This window comes from Gymnodraco acuticeps, unplaced genomic scaffold, assembly GCF_902827175.1.
Source record: "Gymnodraco acuticeps unplaced genomic scaffold, fGymAcu1.1, whole genome shotgun sequence".
Lineage (NCBI taxonomy): Eukaryota > Metazoa > Chordata > Actinopteri > Perciformes > Bathydraconidae > Gymnodraco > Gymnodraco acuticeps.
In genome coordinates, this window is record NW_022992119.1 from 21,741 (window position 1) to 48,035 (window position 26,295).

Below are 26,295 nucleotides of genomic sequence, written 5' to 3' on the forward strand. Positions count from 1 at the left end.
TTGGGTCCTCCTCGCAGCGAGGGTGCAGCGAGTCGTTTGGTTGATGCAGAGCGGAGTGCACGCGCTGGGGTGTACAGTTTAACCATGTCCTGGATGTAGGAAGGGCCAGATCCATTCGCAGCATGGTACGCAAGTACCAGTGTCTTGAAGTGGATTCTAGCAGTTACTGGAAGCCAGTGAAGGCAGTACTTCTACTTTTACTCAAGAACAAGATCTGAGTACTTCTACTTTTACTCAAGTAATAGATCTGAGTACTTCTACTTTTACTCAAGAACAAGATCTGAGTACTTCTACTTTTACTCAAGTAATAGATCTGAGTACTTCTACTTTTACTCAAGAACAAGATCTGAGTACTTCTACTTTTACTCAAGAACAAGATCTGAGTACTTCTACTTTTACTCAAGAACAAGATCTGAGTACTTCTACTTTTACTCAAGTACAAGATTTGAGTACTTCTACTTTTACTCAAGTACAAGATCTGAGTACTTCTACTTTTACTCAAGTACAATATCTGTACTTTTACTCAAGTACAAGATCTGAGTAATTCTACTTTTACTCAAGTACAAGATCTGAGTACTTCTACTTTTACTCAAGTACAGGTTCTGAGTACTTCTACTTTTACTCAAGAACAAGATCTGAGTACTTCTACTTTTACTCAAGTACAAGATCTGAGTACTTCTACTTTTACTCAAGTACAAGGTCTGAGTACTTTGACTTGTATCAGAGTATTCTTACACTCTGGCAGAAAAGGAGACTGATATATAACTAGGTGTTTTTGTTATTGTTTGACCTGGAAATGAAACATGAGTGTGTTTTGTAAACTGATGTCCTAAAAACCTGTTCACCATGTATTATTATTTATTTGAAGTCCTGCTTTTCTGTCCTGCTAATCATCATTCAAACCACTTAAATGTGTTCTGGTGAGGTTCATGACCCCTATATTGGACCCAGATCATCAGCAACACAGAATCACAAGTCATGTATTCAGCCTAGAGAGGAGAAATGCACATGGACACAGCCAAAGGGACTTTAAATTGCAACGTACAAACATTGTAATCTACTTAATAGTCGAGCAAAGCTTCTTTAAAGTATAAACGTCCTTGCAGTTTGGCTTCCTTCCAGTTTAACAAGCGACTTCTCTCTGGATTACCCTGATGTGTGGGAGGAGAAACCTGTTTTAATGTGTCTAATGGTTCCTTCTGCTGAATGCTAATAAGACGATAGTGCTTCCTGCAGCGAAAGCAATTTCCAGAGGCGTTTCCTGCTGCGGTTAATCCAACTGCTGGAGCTTTAAACCGGATATTCTGGATAAACTACCCACACAGGTTTAATGAAGCAGTTTCTCTCAGCAGCCATAAATACATGTATGACTGTGTGCATCCAGAGAGGCTGCTATAATGAGCAGAAACACATTGAGGTCATTAATATAACAAGCTGCTAACAGCGAGGGCCACTCTCACAACACGGAGACACAGGAAGCCATTATTCTGCAGGCATTAATGTGTGATGGAGAGACGCAGGGCGGAGAGGAATAATGAACTCTCCCTCTAACTGTGGTTGAACAAAACACTTTCAAATCATATCAGTGATCTTCTTAAAGTCGGAGTTTAGTCTAATAGAAACCAGGGGTGGGAAGTAACTAAGTACATTTACACAAGTACATTACTTAAGTAGAGATACTTGTACTTTACTTGAGTATTTCCAATTGATGCTACTCCACTACAATTCAGAGGTAAATGGTGTACTTTCACTCCACTACATGTATTTAATACCTTTAGTTACTTTACAGATCTGAGTACTTCTTCTTTTACTCAAGTACAAGATCTGAGTAATTCTACTTTTACTCAAGTACAACATCTGAGTACTTCTACTTTTACTACAAGTTCTGAGTACTTCTACTTTTACTCAAGTACAACATCTGAGTACTTCTACTTTTACTACAAGATCAGAGTACTTCTACTTTTACTCAAGTACAAGATCTGAGTACTTCTACTTTTACTCAAGTACAAGCTCTGAGTACTTCTACTTTTACTCAAGTACAATATCTGAGTACTACTACTTTTACTCAAGTACAAGATCTGAGTACTTCTACTTTCACTCAAGTACAAGATCTGAGTACTTCTACTTTTACTCAAGTACAATATCGGAGTACTTCTCCCAGACATATGCATTATTTCTATACTTCTTAATTCAATCAGCCTTTTCCTTTTAGAGGACATCTTTTATAATCTAATCCAATGTCTATCATAATTAAATAATACTATTAAAAACCGCCTTCAAACCTGCCGGACATGCATGCAGATATGATAAATACATGATTGTTGTTTCTGCCGACGTTAGATATAATACAAAATATAAATGATCTGAGAGTAAATACATGTATTGGAATGAGTTGCACAGCTAATTTTAAATACCTGAGTCGAGAGAATATGCACTTCAGACACATTGTTGTTAGTGATTATCTGAAATCAAAAGACAATTACATAGAAGAAGCGATCAATACTCTGCCGTCCTCCACCAATAATCTGCTCAGTCAGTATTTTCTGCAGACAGTGTTTTTTGGTTAATGACTGAATGGTAATGAAGGGTCACAGGCAGAGTAAAGTTCATGATGGGACTGAAATCAATCCTCCTGCTGGGAAAACGTGCCGAATAATATCCAGTCGATTTATGAATATGACTCAGAGGATCCTGCTTGTTACATAATATAAATGCATGATGATGGGGTAAAGGTCACAAGGTCGAGAACATCAATATGTCCTTTTCTCATGTAATTATTAATACAGAAGTCAAAGAGGTCATTCTATTTCTTCAGCTCTCAGTGGAGGTTATTATGAGCCAAGAATCAGGGTCAAAGGCTCATGTTTAATGCGTATTTTATCACATAATTGCAGTAATAAACATGTTAAGTAAGCCTGTGTTTTGACCACCATGACTCTAGTTATATCACCAAAGTATTACTAGTTTATACTAAGGTGAACATGAATATCTGAGCTACATTTTAAGGCAATCTTTCCAATCGTTTTTAAGACATTTCACAAAAAATTCACAAAAATGTGCCTTGTTATTATTTATAACTTGTTGTAATAATGTTAGGGTTTAAATACCAAAGTATTTAATAGAGGGTTGGCTGTTTAAAAGGTTCCGGATGAAAAGTTTTCATTTTGATATCAAAAATAATACTGACTTCCATTGTCAAAACAAATAAGTAGACGCATGAAGTGAAACAAAAAGCCCAATATATTTTCCTCCTAAATGTATTCCACTAGAAGTCATACTTGCATAACATGTAGATACGTAAGTATAGTAACATTACTTTAAACGTGTACTTCTTCTTCTTCTTATTTGCTTTAATGGTAAGTCGCAACCAACGTGTACTTAAATCGTCAACAGTATTTTAGTACACGTACTTATTTACATAACCACGACTGCTGCCATGGATTCACTGTATTTCAAGTATCCATCCGCGCAGGCTGCGAAAAGGTCATTTTTCAGCCTCACCGTCGTCTAAAAAACGATTAATCTCACGTATAAAACATGTATTGTTTCTTCATCTCGAATATTTGTGTTTAATTCAAGAAAAAGGTTAAACGGTGTATCGTCGCTAAATAACATGTTATAGTTCCACCGAAGGACGCAGCGGAAGGACACCACACTGTTTTGTATAAATACTGCTGCGCTGCTCTTTGTTCCTCAGACCTGACAGCAGCCGGAGCAGATTGGTTACAGCTGGAAAAACACTTGTTTGTAAGTATTTAAAGCCGTTTAGTGTATATTTACTGTGTATAAGCCCATATTTTACCAATGTATATCTTTGTGTTACTAAGTATTAATGTGGTAGCCCTCTATATAGCTGTTTAAATCGAATAAATGACGAACGGTCGCTGTTTTTTAGCCCTAGCTGGGGCCTAAAAGCAAAACAAGAAAACGTCGACGGGCAGAAGGAAATTAATCTAAATCCTGCCTTTTATTCAGTCTGGTAAATCAGTAACTGTAATAGCTGTAACGTATTAAAGGCGAGATATATCTCTGACCACAATAACTATACAAAAAAAGACATTTAATGCCGCATCCGGTTACCGTAGCAACATTAGCTTATATTGGCATAGCCGTTAGCTTACCTGTTAGCTCAAACGTCTGTCTAGCTAAATGACTCATCGTTAGCTTAGCTGTTTAGCTTAGCTGTTAGCCCGAATGTCTGGTTAGTTGAATGACTCAACGTTAGCTGTTTAGCTTAGCCGTTAGCTGAATTACTCGACGTCATTCTGTTTAAGCTTTTACGTGTATTTTTTTAACTAGGTTTCAAACTCGGGTCTATTGTATTTTAATTAATGAGGTAGTGTGTGTTCTGTTTTCATAAAATGCTACCACAGTTATAAAAGAGGAACTTATTTAGAAGCCGTTTGGATTAGCTGTAAAATGCCTCGTCACTGCTGAAAATGGGGTGTTTTTTCTTTTGAGCTCAGGGAATTTTTTTACTTTCAATTGATGCCACAAAGGCATACTCTTACATTATAACACTGCATAGTGTTCACGATTAAATGGATGGATTATTTATCCCAAACTGGGAAATAATTTTGTCAAAGCAACATTTTGAATTACGAATTGTTTTTTTTATTAAAGAAATTGACATTTGAAAAATCTAAAAAGCAATAAAACAAAATACCTGTATTCAGAGGAATATCTAAAAAATATAAAATGGACAATATAATAACATACCAATCTCCTGTTAATATACATAAACAATTGTGTACAGTAGTTTGAAATAAAAAAACAACAAAGCAATTTTTACTAAAGAATAATTAATACTGAAGAGAACATTTTACTAGACAATCAATACTTCTGCTCAAAGTACTTATTTTTAATTACGTTTTTTAAATGCAGAACTTTGCTTGTTGAACATTTTTGTGATAACTAGTCTTATGAGTACATTCTGAATTATTCATGTTTTTCTTCTCTTCAGTGTCAAAATGCAGATCTTCGTGAAGACCCTCACTGGAAAGACCATCACCTTGGAGGTGGAGGCAAGTGACACCATTGAAAATGTCAAGGCCAAGATCCAGGACAAAGAAGGCATCCCCCCAGATCAGCAGAGGTTGATCTTTGCTGGCAAGCAGCTGGAAGATGGCCGCACTCTCTCCGACTACAACATCCAGAAGGAGTCCACTCTTCACTTGGTCCTGCGTCTCCGTGGAGGCATGCAGATCTTCGTGAAGACCCTCACTGGAAAGACCATCACCCTGGAGGTCGAGCCAAGTGACAGCATCGAGAACGTGAAGGCCAAGATCCAGGACAAAGAAGGCATCCCCCCAGATCAGCAGAGGTTGATCTTTGCTGGCAAGCAGCTTGAAGATGGCCGCACCCTCTCCGACTACAACATCCAGAAGGAGTCCACCCTCCATCTTGTGCTCCGTCTGAGGGGAGGCATGCAGATCTTTGTCAAGACCCTCACCGGAAAGACCATCACCCTGGAGGTTGAGCCAAGTGACAGCATCGAGAACGTGAAGGCCAAGATCCAGGACAAAGAAGGCATCCCCCCAGATCAGCAGAGGTTGATCTTTGCTGGCAAGCAGCTTGAAGACGGCCGCACCCTCTCCGACTACAACATCCAGAAGGAGTCCACCCTCCATCTTGTGCTCCGTCTGAGGGGAGGCATGCAGATCTTCGTCAAGACCCTCACCGGAAAGACCATCACCCTTGAAGTCGAGCCAAGTGACAGCATCGAGAACGTGAAGGCCAAGATCCAGGACAAAGAAGGCATCCCCCCAGATCAGCAGAGGTTGATCTTTGCTGGCAAGCAGCTTGAAGATGGCCGCACCCTCTCCGACTACAACATCCAGAAGGAGTCCACCCTCCATCTTGTGCTCCGTCTGAGGGGAGGCATGCAGATCTTTGTCAAGACCCTCACCGGAAAGACCATCACCCTGGAGGTTGAGCCAAGTGACAGCATCGAGAACGTGAAGGCCAAGATCCAGGACAAAGAAGGCATCCCCCCAGATCAGCAGAGGTTGATCTTTGCTGGCAAGCAGCTTGAAGATGGCCGCACCCTCTCCGACTACAACATCCAGAAGGAGTCCACCCTCCATCTTGTGCTCCGTCTGAGGGGAGGCATGCAGATCTTCGTCAAGACCCTCACCGGAAAGACCATCACCCTTGAAGTCGAGCCAAGTGACAGCATCGAGAACGTGAAGGCCAAGATCCAGGACAAAGAAGGCATCCCCCCAGATCAGCAGAGGTTGATCTTTGCTGGCAAGCAGCTTGAAGACGGCCGCACTCTCTCCGACTACAACATCCAGAAGGAGTCCACTCTTCACTTGGTCCTGCGTCTCCGTGGAGGCATGCAGATCTTCGTGAAGACCCTCACTGGAAAGACCATCACCCTGGAGGTCGAGCCAAGTGACAGCATCGAGAACGTGAAGGCCAAGATCCAGGACAAAGAAGGCATCCCCCCAGATCAGCAGAGGTTGATCTTTGCTGGCAAGCAGCTGGAAGATGGCCGCACTCTCTCCGACTACAACATCCAGAAGGAGTCCACCCTCCATCTTGTGCTCCGTCTGAGGGGAGGCATGCAGATCTTCGTCAAGACCCTCACTGGAAAGACCATCACCCTGGAGGTTGAGCCAAGTGACAGCATCGAGAACGTGAAGGCTAAGATCCAGGACAAAGAAGGCATCCCCCCAGATCAGCAGAGGTTGATCTTTGCTGGCAAACAGCTGGAAGATGGCCGCACCCTCTCCGACTACAACATCCAGAAGGAGTCCACCCTCCATCTTGTGCTGCGTCTCCGTGGAGGAAACTAATCCCCCTCCTCTCTAAAGAAGTCTAGAGAAAGCCACCCATCTATACCAGGGTTGAATTTTCAATTTTTGCTCCGGCTGTCAGTCATTCCATTTTTATTTGTTTTCATTTTTTAAAGTTTAAATAAAGATTGAGCATTCCTGACTTTTGCATTTTACTTTAAATGATTTAATTGAGACTGGTTTAGCTGACAGTGTGTTCATGGGGTTCCACAATTTGATTGATGGTAATTTATTAAACGGAAAATACATAAGCATGATGTAAACCGTATAGGATCAAAGTATGCATAGATAAAAGTTCACTATCGGGTAATATAATATAATGTTGACTGTTTTTCGACAAACCCCCAGAATGGAGCCGCTGAAAATATTGCTGTGACAAATGTTGGTGGTAACTAATAAAATGACTTGAACTGTCCCCACTCTGACATTATTTTTAAATAACACCTTACACTCAGTACATCCTACATTTTGCAGCACTGCTCATTTAAAATACCTCACTATTAATTCTCTGGGTTTCAAGTTATTAAAGTAATGTTTGTCCATAAGCTGCGATATCTGCTTTTCTGTGAAACAGTACTTCACTGATATTTCAGTTTGCCAGTAGCTTAAAATATCACACTCTTCCAGATGTTACTGGCGTCAGCATCTAAAATGGACGTATGTGGAATGTGCAGAATTATTACTGCAATAGTTAATATTCAGTTTGAGTTGAGTCACTTCAATATATTTCAAAGCTATTTATTGTACATGTTTAAAAGTACCTTTAATTTAGACACTTTACTATAATTTGGAGTTATATATATAGTTTGATATAAAGCGGGTGTGGTGTAATGGCGCGTTTCCACTGCAGGCCTCGCTCGGTTTGGTTAGGCCTTATTAGGCCCGGCTCACTTTAATGCTGCGCTTCCATTACAGTTTAGGAACTGGGGTAGTTACTATAGTAACGCAGTGTAGGCGGAGCCGTGACGTCATCTTCAATGAGAGCCCCAGAAAAAGCTACCCGCTGCAGTGAAAACGCGCCATAATGCTCCTTCTGGGAAGTGACGCTCCTGAGATGCACGTCATCAACAGCCACAGATGCTAAGTGCTAACTAAAGAGCTAGCTGTTGCTTTCTGCGTTTAATGGAGAACTTTTAGCTTTAGTCAAGAGGTTTTATTGTTAAGATGGTTGTACTGGGAATTTCACCTGTTATCACCTTTTGCCAAGGGGAGTAATCCATGGATGTATGATAAAAACTGGATACAGCGTGAGAGCTGCTCATTGACGCATGAAGACAAAATGGCCCCACTTTTGAGAGAACGAAATGTCACGAAAGTATTCACATAATCATATAATCCGTTCTTGTTGTGCATCCATGGGTAAAGGTACAACTCATGTAGTGCTGAACACATCACATGAACGTGCCGGGCGGCGCGGTCCCGTGGGTTAGATGCGCGTTCATAATGCCGAGAGAAATAACTCATAACGTTATTAGAATATTTTACAACTTGAGGACCTAATGTTTTTTATAAGGGCTATACACATGTTCATACTGGGTAGTTTATTTAGTTTAAAAAAATCGTCGTTATCCAACGATTTACAGACGTCTCTTTCCCAATGTTAGTCAATGGGGGAAAGTATTTCCGGGCCCAGCGACTGATACCGAAGTACCGCGTTTGGCCACAACGAATATTTTCCTCAGAGTCCGGCGCACTTCCTGGGGGCTTGGAAAATATTCGGTCCTCAAGTTGTAAAATGTGCTAATAACGTTATTCTGAGTTATTTTCCTCGACATTATGAACGCGGACCCAACCCACGGGACCGCTCCGCCCGGCACGTTCATGTGACGTGTTCAGTAGTATGAGTCAGTTGTACCATTACGCACAATGAAAACGGATTATATGAATATCCATATTATACATCCATGATATTTTCCTCAGAGTCCGGCGCACTTCCTGGGGGTTTGGAGTAATCAGGTAATTTACTTCAGGAAATGACGTGGCAAAGTTAAGAATGCCTTAAAAAATACATTTAAAAAGTCAAATGACACTGTCGAAAAATATAGTTAAATAGTCTTAGTAAAGTCAGGAAAAATAAATAAATGTATTTATTTTTAAACTGATGTCTTCATCTTATTTCCAACATATTTCATCATGTTTACAACAAAGGAACCCTGGAAGAGTATCACTTAAAACAAGTGGTTTAAAAAGGTCACAAAAAAAGCCATAATTGTTCTGTAATATGAAAAAAGAAATTCAAATATTGTGTGAAAACAGGATTAAAATAGTAATATTCTAGTATCTCTGTATAAAAATGTATAGCATAGTATGATATACAAATAAACAAGTCAGAAAATCCAAGTATAGGATGACAGAAAAAAATATAAGAGATTTAAAAAAGGCATAGTTTCACAGAAAAGGTCGAGACAAATTGAAAAAAGTCATAGTATAGTGAGTTAAAAAAAGTCATAGTATAGTGTGTTAAAAAAAGTCATAGTATAGTGAGTTAAAAAAAGTCATAGTATAGTGTGTTAAAAAAAGTCATTGTCAGGGAATAATTCTGAATACATGTTTACCTTTCGCCCTCTGACGCAGCTGCCCTAACCCTTGAGCAGCCGCTATCTCCCATAAGGAGGGCCTGCCCTAGCAAGTTGTGGTTGTTACCAGTTTGTTACCGGGCAGCTCTCGGTCAGAGATAGTGATTGTTGTGGGACACCTGGAACACATCCTTCTCTGGGTGCAGATGACCTCGAGCCATAAGCGACAACAACTGTGATTCAGTGTCCTCAGCTGTTCAGTCTCTCTATTGAAGAATGTTGATTATTACTCTGAACTAGTTCAAACCTGGAGCTGCAGGAGGCTCTTCAGGATTGATGGTGGCATCTCACCCGTGTGGTCAGACCGTGGTCAGTGACATGTCTTGTGAATTCTCCGGCCGAAGCTCCAAATAACTCGTCAGCGTTTGCCGGGCACTTTGTAGGCTGCGCTCAGGCAGGCGCTTCCGTACCACGTCTTCCCGGACAAACAGACTCAAGTTCAGTTTATTTAATTTCCCCAGGGCCATATGTGCACTAAACGCTGCTAATATTTAAATTATATAAGCCTTCCGTGCAATACGAGGGGAATTGTGCAATTTAATTTATTATTTATTTATGTACATATTCCCTATCATGTCTATTTTAAGTCCCATTTGTTGAGTTTATTGTAATTGCGTTGTACCTGTACAACATTAAAGATCTATCTGAATGAATTGACCTGAATGTTTTTTGTGTATTATCTCGATGCCCAAGACACATTTCTCCTAAGGGAGACAATAGAGCTCTATCTTATCTCTATCTATCAAAGCTCCAGCTCTCCTCGTGTCTCTTTGAGTCCTGACTCCAATTGCTACAGAAGTTTCCCCCACATGGTGCATGTCGAAACACATTATGTCGAAACATTCTTAAAATAGTCAGAGTATGTGAACAATTATTTAAAAAGCCATAATTAAGTGTTTCTAAAAACGTAATATGTTGAAAATGTTTTCACTAAATGTAATGTATTTCAATTCCTCCCGTGAGAGGTTAATGATAGCAGCACAAAACAAAACGAACACATTTTAAATGATGTTTTATTACATTTTCTGGGCTTTACATCCACAGTGCGTCATTCTCTAGTATTCTTTAAATGCACAAGAAAAAGAAAAAATCATGATGAATAAAACTGATGCCTAGCGGGTTCATTTGTATATTATTATAAACACATTTTGGTTCTTTTTTTTGCAGCTATTTTTGGTCACTACCTAGAGAGATTCAGGTGGGGGGGGGGGGTGCAATACATGGAATACAATCTGATAAAAACCCGATTAAAGAGGAAGAGCTCTGCCTCTTTGCTTATTGGGCTTGGTTTCTAAAGTGTAAATGAGATACCCTGCAGATTATAATCAGCTCCTGCTGGTGTCTTACAGCTCGGTGTCGGCACACGAGCCCCTGAAGAGAGATGGCTTTCGCTGAGAGTCTCTGTGGATAGCAGGTGTTTGCAGCAGGGCATTGTGGGTATAAAGGCGGTGGTTATTTCTGGAGTTTGATTCCAGCTGTCGGCGAGGCGGGGGGGGAGGTGGAGCGAGGGAGGAGGGGGAGGTGGTCTTCAGGTGCAGAGAGAGGCTGTGGGAGAAATGACTATCAATATCACATGTACAAATCATAGTGTCAAAAATCCCCCAGAAGTCACCGGGTTAGGGAAACAGGAAGTGCCGAAAGAAATGTAAAGAAAAGTCACGTTTTGTTGAAAAATCTTAAGAAAAACAACAACAAAAACATGAAAAGATAATATGTGGAACAAATTGAAATAAAGACATCATAAAGTAGCATGATGGTGTGTGTGTGTGTGTGTGTGTGTGTGTGTGTGTGTGTGTGTGTGTGTGTGTGTGTGTGTGTGTGTGTGTGTGTGTGTCTTCAGCAGCATTGAGTGTGTGGCACAGAGAACCATAAGATACAGTAAGTGCTAAAGGACTGCAGAGGGCGCTGTTTGATAAGAAGAGGAGGAACGACACGATCAGCAGACATGAATTAGATACGAGACCCAGAGGTTAGAATCCAATCAACAAATAAGTGTCATTTTAATGCACAGAATTATCTGGTGTTATTCTCCCTACTGTACACGCTGTTATGTCTCATAACATGTGTACAGTCGAGCTGAAGTGTGTGTGTGTGTTCGGTGTGTGTGTGTTCGGGGTGTGTGTGTGTGTGTGTGTGTGTTCGGTGTGTGTGTGAGTGACTATATAGCGGGATCAGTTCATTCTGTAAAGCATACATTCATATTTTACAGATTTTTCCATAACGTGTGTGTGTGTGTGTGTGTGTGTGTGTGTGTGTGTGTGTGTGTGTGTGTGTGTGTGTGTTCAGCCTTAACATACAGAGTTCACCGAGTTATGTCGAGTACAAAGGTAAACAATATTTGTTGTTTATATCGTCAACAAATCCCATGAAAAGCTCAAAACCAACGATGTGTTTCACCTTCTTTAAATCCTCTCTGACTTCCTGTCTGTGACTTCCTGTCTCCCTACTGTGTGTGTGTGTGTGTGTGTGTGTGTGTGTGTGTGTGTGTGTGTGTGTGTGTGTGTGTGTGTGTGTGTGTGTGTGTGTGTACACCTGTGTTTGGGTTCATGGTGATTGGACGTGACTGTAGAGTAAGGGTTCGTCTCCTGCAGGAAAACACACACAGAGAAAGTGCACAACACAACACAACACACACCGACACACAACACACACCGACACACACAGATAACTTGATGAACAAACAGGATTTGTAAACTGTTGAACGTGCAGGCCGGTCGTATTGAGACGTTGCTCTGGAACATGGATCTTTAAATCATGTTGTGACTTACTGACATAAATAAAGTCTAAAGTCGATAGATCTATAAATTGTCTAATTTACTATTTCTCAATGCAGTCCTGAAATCTTCTAATCCTTGTTTAACGATGTAAAGGACTTCAAGTAAAATGCTGTATAAATCAACATTACAATTTGTTATTATTATTATTCACAGATGTGTTGTTATTTGTTTTTGAATAAATCTGACTTTTTCTAGTTTGTCTCCGTGTGGTTTGTTCCGTCTCAAGCTGTGGTGTCGTGGGCGTTGGACGCGGGGGTACGCGGCACCCCCACTTATTTGAAGCATGATCTTTTTTTTAATAGTCTAATAAATATAAAATCATTGCAAACTGTGTGTATTTGTTGTAATAATGACAAAAACATAACACATTTCACAGTAATTATAATGCAAAATAAAAACGATTTCCTTAAAGAATGATGCTTCGTCATCACGCTCGTGACCCCGCGGCGAGCTGGGGGCGTGTCAGTGATACACCCCCGGCCAGCTCGCCGCCCAACCACAAAGCTCTATAAGGCAGGCAAACATTTCTTACTTGACTTCTTTTCTAAAAAGAATATAATTCACAAGAAGAGAGAGCAGCACCGAAGCTACGAGTGAAGCTGCTGTACTTCACCAGAAGAGCCGGTTGTTTGGGACGACCTCATTCAAATAGCGTCCCCCCAGTACAAACATCCCCACTACACCACTGGTCTCAAGGATACACTTCTTCCTTCATGGTGTGTGTAAACACAAACAAATGATTACCAAAGGATGGTAACGTACATTTAATGTTAATTACATTTAAAATTGCATTTCTCCTTCACATTATTTTTGTAATAGTTAATTGAGCAAATGTGGGATTTATATTTTAAAAACAGGTGATCCACGTGGAGAGCAACAGCTGCCCTTTATCACATCTAATACAACAACATCAAACAGATCATAAACAGAGGTGGAGGGGGGGTACTCACACTCAGACGTCTGGTTCTGGGTGGGGGGGTTTAAGGGAAGGGGCTCCATGGGGATCTTCACTGGGGGGGCGGGGCTTATGGGCTGATGGAAGAAACAGGAAGTGTTCGACATGCAGGACAAACAGGATTTTAGAGGATAAGACTCCATTCATTCTAGATTTCTGTTATCTATGAAATGTCTCCGTACCATAGACATGCACTGATACCTGTTAAAGAGGCCCTGTGCTGTTATTTGTGGGTGTTCCCTTTCCTATAGTGTGTTTTTTTGTGCATGTAAATGGTCTTCAAACGCTAAAATTGTTGTGTTTTCCTTCCAGCACACGTGATAGGCTAAAGGGCGGGACATCTTTAAGCGGTTTACCAATCACAACAGAGAGCTAACCAATCAGAGCAGACTGGGCTCTGGTTTCAGACAGAGGGTGAACATTAGGGGCACTAGTTCTCCTGTTAGTTTGATACAAACGACAGTGAAAAGCTGTAAATATGGAGATTTGCGTTTACATTTCTCTTCTTTGAGTGAACAGACCACAGCATATATTTGATTTTGGGGGTTTTCGGGGGGTTTGTGGACAGAAATATAGAACAGCACAAGCCTTATCCTGCACACAACGGGCACAGAGAAGCTAACAGAGTTAAAACACAGACACATTGAGAGGAACGAGGACAGACAGTAAGAGTAGTGAGAGTTTACAGAGCCTTCAGCAACACTGTGGGACAAAGAGGAGAAACACGAGTATTAGTGAGAGAAACAGAGCAGGAGCACACACACACACACACACACACACACACACACACACACACACACACACACACACACACACACACACACACACACACACACACACACACACACACACACACACACACACACACACACACACGCACACACACACACACACACACACACACACACACACACACACACACACACACACACACACACACACACACACACAGTAATACACTGAGAAAACATATCCACACACACACACACACACACACACACACACACACACACACACACACACACACAGTAATACACTGAGAAAACATATACACACACGCACACACACACACACACACACACACACACACACACACACACACACACACAGTAATACACTGAGAAAACATATACACACACACACACACACTGAGATACACAGTAATACACTGAGAAAACATATCCACACACACACACACACACACACACACACACACACACACACACACACACACACACACACTGAGATCCACAGTAATACACTGAGAGAACACATCCACACACACATTTAAATACACAGTAAATAATGAGAAAACACATCACACACACTTAAATACTGAGAGAACACACACACACACACACACACACACACACACACACACACACACACACACACACACACACACACACACACATAAATACTGTACACACACACGCTTTCAATCCCAGTAAATACTGATAACCCCAGATTGAGAGCTTCCAGCATCAGAGTGTGTGGCAGGAAGTCTCTGTGTATCTGTGTGTGTGTGTGAGTGAGTGTGTGTGTGTGTGTGTGTGTGTGTGTGTGTGTGTGTGTGTGTGTGTGTGTGTGTGTGTGTGTGTGTGTGTGTGAGTGAGTGTGTGTGTGTTTTCAGTAATATTTCCTCCCCACCTCCTCGTCGCTGTCGGGCTGCTCCGCCACCGGCTTCTTCTTCTTCTTCTTCTTCTTGTCCTTCTTCTTGTCTTTGTCGGGCAGGATGTCGTCCATCCAGGCGAGGTCGTGCTGAGAGAACATGAGATCCAGAAGCTTCCGCACCACCATCAGACCCAGGATCTGTTCGGGGCATTTAGGGGAGACTCTGGTACCAAGATGGGTATACTGATGACTGACATCATGAGGTCACCATTACTCACGCATTAGTTCAACACAATCTACTGTTGTTGAACAAATAACTACTTTATTTACACGATAGATTTATCTGATGGTTGCCGTCTCCATGAATCCATTTCAGTTGTAAAAATAGGGAGAAATGATCCCAAAGTTTCACCTAAACATTGTTTATTCAGCCCAAACCTCAACTTTATTAACACTGGTCAAAGAAAAGGAAAATATTCACATTTATGAAGCTGGAAAAAGGAAAGATATGTTTAATAAAAAATGACTTTAACCATCGAAATAGATGCCAAAATATTTGTTCGATCGATTAATTGACTCACTGTTTTGATTTCAGTCGCATATAAACAAATAAACAAATAAACAAATGAACAAATGAACAAATAAGCTGTTGCCTAGTTTATAAAAAAATCTTTAAATTATTTTAATGTTTTTGGGCAGAAATCTTTATATTTAAGTAAAAAAAAACGTTATTTTACTTGTAAAGTAAAATGAAGCTGTCAGATAATAGGAGTGGAGTAGAAGCATTAAAATAAATACACAAATAAAGTAGAAGTATCTTAAATGTGTACTTAAATACAAGCTAATAAGTCAATATACTAAGTGCACGTTTTGGTTCTTCAGCTGGTTTTTATTTATTTTTTTAAACGCTGAATTCCTGCAGCGTCTCCATCCAGCATTCCCTCTAAGCGTAACAAATGTAAGACATATTGTATCTGAATGAACGGCCTCACCATGATGGGGAAGATGATGGCGAGGAAGGTGGACTTGAGGATCCAGAGCACGGCGAGGCAGATGATCTGAACCAGAGTGAAGAGGTGAACTCGCCTCAGAGGGACGTGGCGCAGGAAGGAGAAGTCCGGCTGGTGTTTGGGGGGCATCATGTAGAGCTTGATCCGCTCCCAGAACTACGAGCATATCACATATTCATTATACAGCTTGATCCGCTCCCAGAACTACGAGCATATCACATATTCATTATACAGCTTGATCCGTTCCCATGACTACGAGCATCACATATTCATTACAGCTTGATCCGCTCCCAGAACTACGAGCATATCACATATTCATTATACAGCTTGATCCGTTCCCATGACTACGAGCATATCACATATTCATTATACAGCTTGATCCGTTCCCATGACTACGAGCATATCACATATTCATTATACGGCTTGATCCGCTCCCAGAACTACGAGCATCACATATTCATTATACAGCTTGATCCGCTCCCATGACTACGAGCATCACATATTCATTACACGGCTTGATCCGTTCCCATGACTACGAGCATATCACATATTCATTACAGCTTGATCCGCTCCCATGACTACGAGCATCACATATTCATTACACGGCTTGATCCGTTCCCACGACTACGAGTATCACATATTCATTACAGCTTGATCCGCTCCCAGAACTACGACCATCACATATTCATTACACGGCTTGATCCGCTCCCATGACTACGAGCATCACATATTCATTACACGGCTTGATCCGCTCCCAGAACTACGACCATCACATATTCATTACACGGCTTGATCCGCTCCCATGACTACGAGCATCACATATTCATTATACGTCTTGATCCGTTCCCATGACTACGAGCATATCACATATTCATTACACGGCTTGATCCGTTCCCATGACAACGAGCATCACATATTCATTACACGGCTTGATCCGTTCCCATGACTACGAGCATATCACATATTCATTATACAGCTTGATCCGTTCCCATGACAACGAGCATCACATATTCATTACACGGCTTGATCCGTTCCCATGACTACGAGCATATCACATATTCATTATACGGCTTGATCCGCTCCCAGAACTACGAGCATCACATATTCATTACACGGCTTGATCCGCTCCCATGACTACGAGCATCACATATTGGTGTCATCATTATTCCACTCGGGATAGATAACGTTTCTTGAATTTGAACTAAACTAAATATTGGGACGTTTCTGATCTGAAGCCGTTTGAAGATGTCCGCTTCAAATAAAGGGAATTGTTCAATTGGAACATATCAAAGTGCGAGTCTATGCTGTCCGGCGTTTGAAGGGAATGTGTGTGTTATTAGATAGTGGCTGATAAATGTTCTGTAGGGAGCACCATTGAATTCACCTTTACTATAATCAATGCCTTTTTCCTCAACTAATCCAATCATCCAGCATTCCTAGATATGTGTGTGTGTGTGTGTGTGTGTGTGTGTGTGTCTCTGTGTGTGTGTGCATGTGTCTCTCTCTGTGTGTGTGTGTGTGTGTGTGTGTGTGTGTGTGTGTGTGTGTGTGTGTGTGTGTGTGTGTGTGTGGTTGTCTCTCTCTATGTGTGTGTGTGTGTGTGTGTGTGTGTGTGTGTGTGTGTTTGTCTCTCTCTATGTGCGTGTGTGTGTTTGTCTCTCTATGTGTGTGTGTTTGTCTCTCTCTATGTGTGTGTGTGTGTGTGTGTGTGAGTGTCTCTCTCTCTCTGTGTGTGTGTCTCTCTCTCTGTGTGTGTGAGTGTCTCTCTCTCTCTCTCTGTGTGTGTGTGTGTGATATTTTGGTTTCCGTGATATTTCACAATTACACTGCAAAAATTTCAAATCTTGCCAAATATATTTGTCTCATTTCTAGCAGAACATGTCGTTAAACGTGAAACAAGAGCTAACAACTCTTGTTTTTAGGCATCTTGAGCATCTTATAGAGGAACATCTCCACTAACTAACATCAGGAAACGTCTGAGCATTTCTGGCTTTTTTTGTTACAAATTCGCTGATTCTGGTCAAATATAGTTCAAAATAAGTTTCCCCAGATAAATACAAGATGTGATTTCTAATTATTCCATCTTTACTTCAAGAAATCTCACCAAGCCATTTTGTACTTGTTCCATTGGCACATTTCTTCACTTATTAAAAGCGAAAACACCTGGTTTTTTATTATATATTTACTTGTTTTTGGAGCAGCATTTTTTCCAGATTGTTGTTATTATTTTGAAAGCTGAACTTAGATTTTGAGGGCTTGATAATTCTGTAAGTTTCACACATGAAGCACATTAGCAACACATGGATATACTGTATGAACATTCATCTCAATGTACCTGGATGCCGCTCAGCGAGGCCACCCCCATGTAGAGGAACACTCCATACAGCACGGGCATGGGGATGTACTGGAGCACAGAGAGAAGCAGAGATACAGTATGTACATTATATATAACATGATCTAAAGCTCCTCGTTGATGCTCCACTCACTAACCTGCAGCACAGGAGCGAGGAAGATGGAGACTCCGGTCAGGACGAAGACCAGGATCCCAGTCAGCCTCTGCTCTCTGCAGACACACAAACACCGGGTAAATACTGGCAGTGGGAGGATTCACATGTAGGGATGGGTACCGAGTTTCGGTACTTAACTAATTATTAAAGACCGCGGTACCGTTAAGCTCCGACGTTAACGGTCTTTTTATCAGTACTGGAGACATGTAAAATATGTCATTATGTATTATTGGTACATAAACATTATATTACAGTTTTAGTTTCGCCAACTCCGTTTCTAATACGCAAAAAGACTGCAAAATGCTTCTATGATTATTTTTTAGTATTTTCAATCTCTCTCCCCCGCCTACTTGGGAGGGGGCGGGGCAGTGTTGCAGCTGCTACATGCAGCAACACACACACACACACACACACACACACACACACACGGAGATGGCGGAGAGAACTCGCTCCGAGGTGGTTACACTTTACCCGTCTCGCTCGTTACCTAAAGTGCAATAAGAGTTCAGCATGTGAGGGCGGCAACACGAGCAATTTGTCTAAACATTTATCAAAAGTGCTCCACATCCAGACGGAGGAATGCACCGGGTTCCACTGTCTTTCTAGCAGCTCTGTAGCCCCATCCACGAGTAACGTTTCCACGTCAGGTGTTCTGTATGCTAGCAGCAACACACGGAGTTAACACCATGATACAAACATGGGTTAATGATTAGAGGAAACTGAGTTATTTATTTTGTTAAAGTTTCAGCTATTCTGATTACAGTTCTGTCATCAGATTATTTAATACCATTTGTTAAAACATTGTTTCTTTTGATGTGAAATATTATTTATTTAATTTAAATAAAAAGCAATGTTAGTTTTGTTCACAATTTAGTTAGTTTACCTTATTTATTCTCTCCAAAAGAACCGATAAGAGTACCGTTAAAAGAACGGACCGATAAGCGGTATCGATAAAAGTAGTAGTACCGTTAAAACCTTAACGATACCCATCCCTATTCACATGTATATTCAATAGCAGCATGCTCTGCTGCGGTATGCATGCACACGGGTGGACGAACTCAGTCGCTTGTTTAGTCCTTTTAGACTTGTAGTCACTTGTTTAGTCCTTTTAGACTTTTAGTCGCTTGTTTAGTCCTTTTAGACTTGTAGTCGCTTGTTTAGTCCTTTTAGACTTGTAGTCGCTTGTTTAGTCCTTTTAGACTTGTAGTCGCTTGTTCAGTCCTTTTAGACTTGTAGTCACTTGTTTAGTCCTTTTAGACTTGTAGTCGCTTGTTTAGTCCTTTTAGACTTGTAGTCACTTGTTTAGTCCTTTTAGACTTGTAGTCGCTTGTTTAGTCCTTTTAGACTTGTAGTCGCTTGTTTAGTCCTTTTAGACTTGTAGTCGCTTGTTTAGTCCTTTTAGACTTGTAGTCACTTGTTTAGTCCTTTTAGACTTGTAGTCACTTGTTTAGTCCTTTTAGACTTGTAGTCGCTTGTTTAGTCCTTTTAGACTTGTAGTCGCTTGTTTAGTCCTTTTAGACTTGTAGTCACTTGTTTGGTCCTTTTAGACTTGTAGTCGCTTGTTTAGTCCTTTTAGACTTGTAGTCACTTGTTTGGTCCTTTTAGACTTGTAGTCACTTGTTTAGTCCTTTTAGACTTGTAGTCGCTTGTTTGGTCTCTTTTAGACTTGTAGTCACTTGTTTAGTCCTTTTAGACTTGTAGTCGCTTGTTTGGTCCTTTTAGACTTGTAGTCGCTTGTTTAGTCCTTTTAGACTTGTAGTCGCTTGTTTGGTCCTTTTAGACTTGTAGTCGCTTGTTTAGTCCTTTTAGACTTGTAGTCGCTTGTTTAGTCCTTTTAGACTTGTAGTCGCTTGTTTAGCCCTTTTAGACTTGTAGTCGCTTGTTTAGTCCTTTTAGACTTGTAGTCGCTTGTTTAGTCCTTTTAGACTTGTAGTCGCTTGTTTAGCCCTTTTAGACTTGTAGTCGCTTGTTTAGTCCTTTTAGACTTGTAGTCGCTTGTTTAGTCCTTTTAGACTTGTAGTCCTTTAGACTTGTAGTCGCTTTGTTTAGTCCCTTTTAGACTTGTAGTCGCTTGTTTAGCCCTTTTAGACTTGTAGTCGCTTGTTTAGTCCTTTTAGACTTGTAGTCGCTTGTTTAGTCCTTTTAGACTTGTAGTCGCTTGTTTAGTCTCTTTTAGACTTGTAGTCGCTTGTTTAGTCCTTTTAGACTTGTAGTCGCTTGTTTAGTCCTTTTAGACTTGTAGTCGCTTGTTTAGTCCTTTTAGACTTGTAGTCGCTTGTTTAGTCCTTTTAGACTTGTAGTCGCTTGTTTAGTCCTTTTAGACTTGTAGTCGCTTGTTTAGTCCTTTTAGACTTGTAGTCGCTTGTTTAGTCCTTTTAGACTTGTAGTCGCTTGTTTAGTCCTTTTAGACTTGTAGTCGCTTGTTTAGTCCTTTTAGACTTGTAGTCGCTTGTTTAGGTCCTTTTAGACTTGTAGTCGCTTGTTTAGTCCTTTTAGACTTGTAGTCGCTTGTTTAGTCCTTTTAGACTTGTAGTCGCTTGTTTAGTCCTTTTAGACTTGTAGTCGCTTGTTTAGTCCTTTTAGACTTGTAGTCGCTTGTTTAGTCCTTTTAGACTTGTAGTCGCTTGTTTAGTCTCTTTTAGACTTGTAGTCACTTGTTTAGTCCTTTTAGACTTGTAGTCGCTTGTTTAGTCCTTTTAGACTTGTAGTCGCTTGTTTAGTCCTTTTAGACTTGTAGTCACTTGTTTAGTCCTTTTAGACCTTGTAGTCACTTGTTTAGTCCTTTTAGACTTGTAGTCGCTTGTTTAGTCCTTTTAGACTTGTAGTCGCTTGTTAGTCCTTTTAGACTTGTAGTCACTTGTTTAGTCCTTTTAGACTTGTAGTCGCTTGTTTAGTCCTTTTAGACTTGTAGTCACTTGTTTAGTCCTTTTAGACTTGTAGTCGCTTGTTTAGTCCTTTTAGACTTGTAGTCGCTTGTTTGGTCTCTTTTAGACTTGTAGTCGCTTGTTTGGTCCTTTTAGACTTGTAGTCGCTTGTTTAGTCCTTTTAGACTTGTAGTCGCTTGTTTGGTCCTTTTAGACTTGTAGTCACTTGTTTAGTCCTTTTAGACTTGTAGTCGCTTGTTTAGTCCTTTTAGACTTGTAGTCGCTTGTTTAGTCCTTTTAGACTTGTAGTCACTTGTTTAGTCCTTTTAGACTTGTAGTCGCTTGTTTAGTCCTTTTAGACTTGTAGTCACTTGTTTAGTCCTTTTAGACTTGTAGTCGCTTGTTTAGGTCCTTTTAGACTTGTAGTCACTTGTTTAGTCCTTTTAGACTTGTAGTCGCTTGTTTAGTCCTTTTAGACTTGTAGTCACTTGTTTAGTCTCTTTTAGACTTGTAGTCGCTTGTTTAGTCCTTTTAGACTTGTAGTCACTTGTTTAGTCCTTTTAGACTTGTAGTCGCTTGTTTAGTCCTTTTAGACTTGTAGTCACTTGTTTAGTCCTTTTAGACTTGTAGTCACTTGTTTAGTCCTTTTAGACTTGTAGTCACTTGTTTAGTCCTTTTAGACTTGTAGTCGCTTGTTTAGTCCTTTTAGACTTGTAGTCACTTGTTTAGTCTCTTTTAGAGTTGTAGTCGCTTGTTTAGTCCTTTTAGACTTGTAGTCACTTGTTTAGTCCTTTTAGACTTGTAGTCGCTTGTTTAGTCCTTTTAGACTTGTAGTCACTTGTTTAGTCCTTTTAGACTTGTAGTCGCTTGTTTAGTCCTTTTAGACTTGTAGTCACTTGTTTAGTCTCTTTTAGACTTGTAGTCGCTTGTTTAGTCCTTTTAGACTTGTAGTCGCTTGTTTAGTCCTTTTAGACTTGTAGTCACTTGTTTAGTCCTTTTAGACTTGTAGTCGCTTGTTTAGTCCTTTTAGACTTGTAGTCACTTGTTTAGTCCTTTTAGACTTGTAGTCGCTTGTTTAGTCCTTTTAGACTTGTAGTCGCTTGTTTGGTCCTTTTAGACTTGTAGTCGCTTGTTTGGTCCTTTTAGACTTGTAGTCGCTTGTTTAGTCCTTGTAGTCACTTGTTTGGTCTCAAAAGGTGACACAGACATCATACAGTACTCTACAAATGAATGCAATAACAAAAGGAAACATTTAATTAATAATTGAATAATCTGTAGTATCATTGTCTGATATCAATAAGCAACAAAGCTTGTGTGGTCCGTTCCTAATCTGAACCTGAAGACATTTCCTATGAATGGAAGTGAAGTAGAAGCATCATGTGGCATGGAAATAAAATACTAAGAAAAAGTACAAGTATCTTAAATGTGTACTTAAATACAAGCTAAGAAGTGTACCTTTTGGTTCTTGAGACATGCATCTTATTTTCCATATGGATTAATTTGCAGACAGTTTTTGATATTAATTAATAAATGTTTTCTATTTAAAGAAAGGCCTAAAAACATTTGTGTTTAATCCGAAGCTCAATATAAATATTAACACATTTATTATTAACAAGATGGAAACCCTAACATTATTTCTAATTTACATTTATTAACATTATTGAAATGAAAAGCTAATAATATATACATTTCTGAGGTTGGAAAATAAAATGTTTTTATATGAAGAATGACGTAAACAAACAAACTTAAACTATCAGATAGAAGGAGGTAAAGCAGAAGCATTAAATGGCATTAAAGGAAATACTAAGATAAAGTATAAGTATCTTAAATGTGTACTTAAATACAAGCTAATAAGCCAATATACTAAGTGTTGGTTCTTGAGACACGCAGCTGGTTTGGTTTCTGTCCCTTTGAGACGTTCAGATGCTTTTCTTTATGTTGTGTGTGAAATGCATGTTGTGCGGTGTGTGGTCCGTTCCTAATCTGAAGACATTCTCTCTGAGCAAACTGTCTCTCAGACCCCCACCTGACCCCCAGGAACTGCGGCTGCTCTCCCGGCGCGCTGGACTCGCTCTCCATCTTCAGAGAGTCGATGTGAGCGATGGAGATGACGGTGGCCGCTACGTACCAGGGGAGACCCAGGAAGGAGCACACGGCCATCAGGACCCCCACCCAGAACAGGTCCAGGTGGTAGCCACAGCCTTTCTGCACGCAGAGGGGGAACACAGGGAGAAATGGTGCTGATTTTCTTTGCAAAAGTCTACATTAAAGGCTTTTATTGTATACCTTATATGGCAAGAGTACACACTCAAGTAGAAGTACAGATACCCGTGTTTAAAAATACTCTGGTAAAAGTAGTACTACTGACTAAAATTCTTAAGTAAAAGTAAAGAGACTTTGAAATGTCCTTCAGTAAAAAGTACCCATAACTAGCAGCTGTTTTAAAGAGTACCTGACCTCCCTTTATATTAATAGAACAATAATGTCATTGTTAGCTAATGAATGTTTCCATGCTGAACAACGGCAACATGACAACGTTTCCATTGGTCCCTCTTCTTTAGAGAAGACCAGGAAATGATGGATACACGGATCGTGTTCAAATCAATAGGCACGCAATGACTCTAAAGAATAATGATCACGCATCAAACACACATTCAGACTAAAGGAACCAGCTGTTTGGAGAATGAGAGAAGTAGAAAGTACAAGTATTTGGGTTCAACATGTAAGAAGTAGAAAGTACAGGTATTTGAGTTCAACATGTACGAAGTAGAAAGTACAGGTATTTGGGTTCAACATGTAAGAAGTAGAAAGTACAGGTATTTGAGTTCAACATGTAAGAAGTAGAAAGTACAAGTATTTGAGTTCAACATGTAAGAAGTAGAAAGTACAGGTATTTGAGTTCAACATGTAAGAAGTAGAAAGTACAGGTATTTGAGTTCAAAATGTAAGAAGTAGAAAGTACAGGTATTTGAGTTCAACATGTAAGAAGTAGAAAGTACAGGTATTTGAGTTCAACATGTAAGAAGTAGAAAGTACAGGTATTTGAGTTCAACATGTAAGAAGTAGAAAGTACAGGTATTTGAGTTCAACATGTGAGAAGTAGAAAGTACAGGTATTTGAGTTCAACATGTGAGAAGTAGAAAGTAAAGGTATTTGAGTTCAACATGTAAGAAGTAGAAAGTACAGGTATTTGGGTTCAACATGTAAGAAGTAGAAAGTACAGGTATTTGTGTTCAACATGTAAGAAGTCAAAGTAAAAAGTCGTGGAGTAAAGTACTGATACCAGAGAAATGTACTTAAGTACAGTAACAAAGTATTTGTACTCCACTACTTCCTACCTCTGGTTTGTTTACCTTGAGCTTGTTCTCCTTCCTGTTGACGATGACGGCGCTGATCTGCTGGTCCATGAAGATGAGGATGGTGACGAGCAGAGCGGGAACTGAACTGGCTACGTACCACCACCAGGGGTTCTTTCCAAAGGGCATCACCAACCAACCACGGTCTGGACGGGTGGGCTACACACACACACACACACACACACACACACACACACACCACACACACACACACACACACACACACACACAACACACACACACACACACACACACACACACACACACACACACACACACCACACACACACACACCACCACACACACACACACACACACACACACACACACAGTTATATTTTATACCTCTACATGTTGTCATGTTATGCTACATATACCTCTACCCCACCACACTTATTTAACACATATAGCCACCATTACTTGTATATGTTTGTGTTAGCTTTGTGTATGGAAGTGCTTTGATTTGATTTACTTAGTGCACACAGAGAAAGTCAAACAAGCATGCAGAAGAGCAGTGTTATGTTATAAGTCACATGTATTTTAGAGAGGGATCAAATACCTTGAACTCGGTGGGAACGATTAGTTTGGGAGTGTCTAAGCCCATCAACATGTCCAGACCCACGAAGGACATGATGGACATGAAGATGGAAAAATCACTGATCAGCTTCCTCAGCTAGAAACAAGATGGAGGACGAGTAGAAAAAGAAGGTGAAGACAGGAATGAGGAGAATTACAGAATCATAGCATACATCTCGTTTGAAGACAGGGGCGGACCATTATCCCGGTGGGCCGGTACCGAAGTGGGCCGGTTGGGCAATTCACTAGCATTTTTTACTTTTCCACGTACCAGTCTGTGTTTTCTAAATTGTGGTTTTCTATTTAGTTGTGTTTTAAGATGTTTAACATCAAGTATGAGAGTTTTTTCAGTCTCTGGCTATAAGTATGGTTTCGTTGTCTCGTGCTTTTACATAAGATCAGATAAGATGGTACTTTATTGATCCCAATTTGGGAAATAGTTTTTGTTGCAGCAGCATAAAAGACAATAAAACAAAACTACAAATAAACAAGAATAGAAAGAAAATAAAAGAAAATAGAAAATATACATGTAGATATTATATATACAAATATATATATACATAAATATATGACATGGAATATAAAATATAAAATATTGAACAGATGATATATGTGTAAAATGTACAACGTGGTTTTATTAGAGAAACTACGGAGCAGAGAGTTCTCTTCCAGCCGGAGATGATTTATTGTACATTAGTTTCTTTTTGTCCTATCGGTTTTGTCCAAATGTATTTATGCTGCTTCGGTCAACTCTCTCTTTTAAATGTGCTATATAAATAAAATTAGATTGGATTCAAAATCATTGGTTAGAAAAGCATAGAAACGACGTCTTTTGGGACAGAAACAGGTTTTGGGAAAAGGTTATAAAGAGGTGTTTTTGGGGGGAGGAGAGAGGCCCAATCCCAAACCACGCCCTACATCCTACCCCTACACACTACCCCTCCGTGACGGACACACACAGCGTAGAGACCGGTCTCCAGTCAGCACCGCTGCAGACTCGCTGTTTGAGGGCTTGATAGCCCCCTTCCCCTCCACACCGCTCCACACTCGTTGCTTTGGAACAGCGCTTAATGTGGCGGACCCTCCGCGCGAACGGAGGGATAGTGTGTAGGGCGTGGTTTGGGATTGGGCCAGAGTGTTTTTGTGAGGAAGAGAGGGTGTTTTTTGGGGGGAGGAAAGTGTGTTTTTGGGGCGGGGGGGGGGAGAGGACCTTTATCTCGGTGGGAACGTGCAGTTTGGGGGTGTCGAGCTCCATCAGGT

At 40.4% G+C, this 26,295-nt stretch overlaps 2 protein-coding genes across 5 annotated transcripts; one reads left to right on the top strand and one right to left on the bottom strand.

Moving 5' to 3' along the window:
• The first annotated feature begins 3,467 nt into the window (after positions 1-3,467).
• Positions 3,468-7,215, top strand: LOC117537804 (polyubiquitin-C). Its single transcript, XM_034203173.1, has 2 exons — positions 3,468-3,747; positions 4,964-7,215. Exon 2 carries the CDS (start codon positions 4,971-4,973, stop codon positions 6,798-6,800), a length of 1,830 nt encoding a protein of 609 aa, XP_034059064.1. The 5' UTR covers positions 3,468-3,747; positions 4,964-4,970; the 3' UTR covers positions 6,801-7,215.
• A 3,157-nt stretch (positions 7,216-10,372) lies between these two features.
• LOC117537806 (electrogenic sodium bicarbonate cotransporter 4-like) lies at positions 10,373-25,126 on the bottom strand. Of its 4 annotated transcripts, XM_034203178.1 has the most exons (11): positions 25,019-25,126; positions 24,457-24,618; positions 23,130-23,308; positions 18,223-18,295; positions 18,068-18,136; positions 15,715-15,888; positions 14,759-14,920; positions 13,795-13,810; positions 13,104-13,185; positions 11,909-11,961; positions 10,373-10,921 (listed from the first exon to the last, which is right to left on the bottom strand). In XM_034203178.1, the coding sequence occupies exons 1-8, from the start codon at positions 25,097-25,099 to the stop codon at positions 13,802-13,804; spliced, it is 909 nt and encodes a 302-aa protein (XP_034059069.1). In that variant the 5' UTR covers positions 25,100-25,126; the 3' UTR covers positions 10,373-10,921; positions 11,909-11,961; positions 13,104-13,185; positions 13,795-13,801. The 4 variants fall into 4 exon arrangements, with proteins under 4 accessions (XP_034059069.1, XP_034059067.1, XP_034059068.1 ...); XM_034203176.1 differs by lacking the exon at positions 13,795-13,810; XM_034203177.1 differs by having other exon boundaries at positions 13,104-13,810.
• Positions 25,127-26,295: the final 1,169 nt, after the last annotated feature.

What these genes read in the sequence shown, in the direction of transcription:
- LOC117537804 (XM_034203173.1), top strand. Translation starts at nt 4,971, where the DNA reads ATGCAGATCTTCGTGAAGACCCTCACTGGAAAGACCATCACCTTGGAG.
- LOC117537806 (XM_034203175.1), bottom strand. Translation starts at nt 25,099, where the DNA reads ATGTCCATCATGTCCTTCGTGGGTCTGGACATGTTGATGGGCTTAGAC. An exon ending in GGAAGGAGAACAAGCTCAAG is followed by an intron (nt 23,309 to 24,456) that starts GTAAACAAACCA and finishes CTCTGCGTGCAG; the next exon opens with AAAGGCTGTGGCTACCACCT. An exon ending in CCTCGCTGAGCGGCATCCAG is followed by an intron (nt 15,889 to 18,067) that starts GTACATTGAGAT and finishes ATATGCTCGTAG; the next exon opens with TTCTGGGAGCGGATCAAGCT.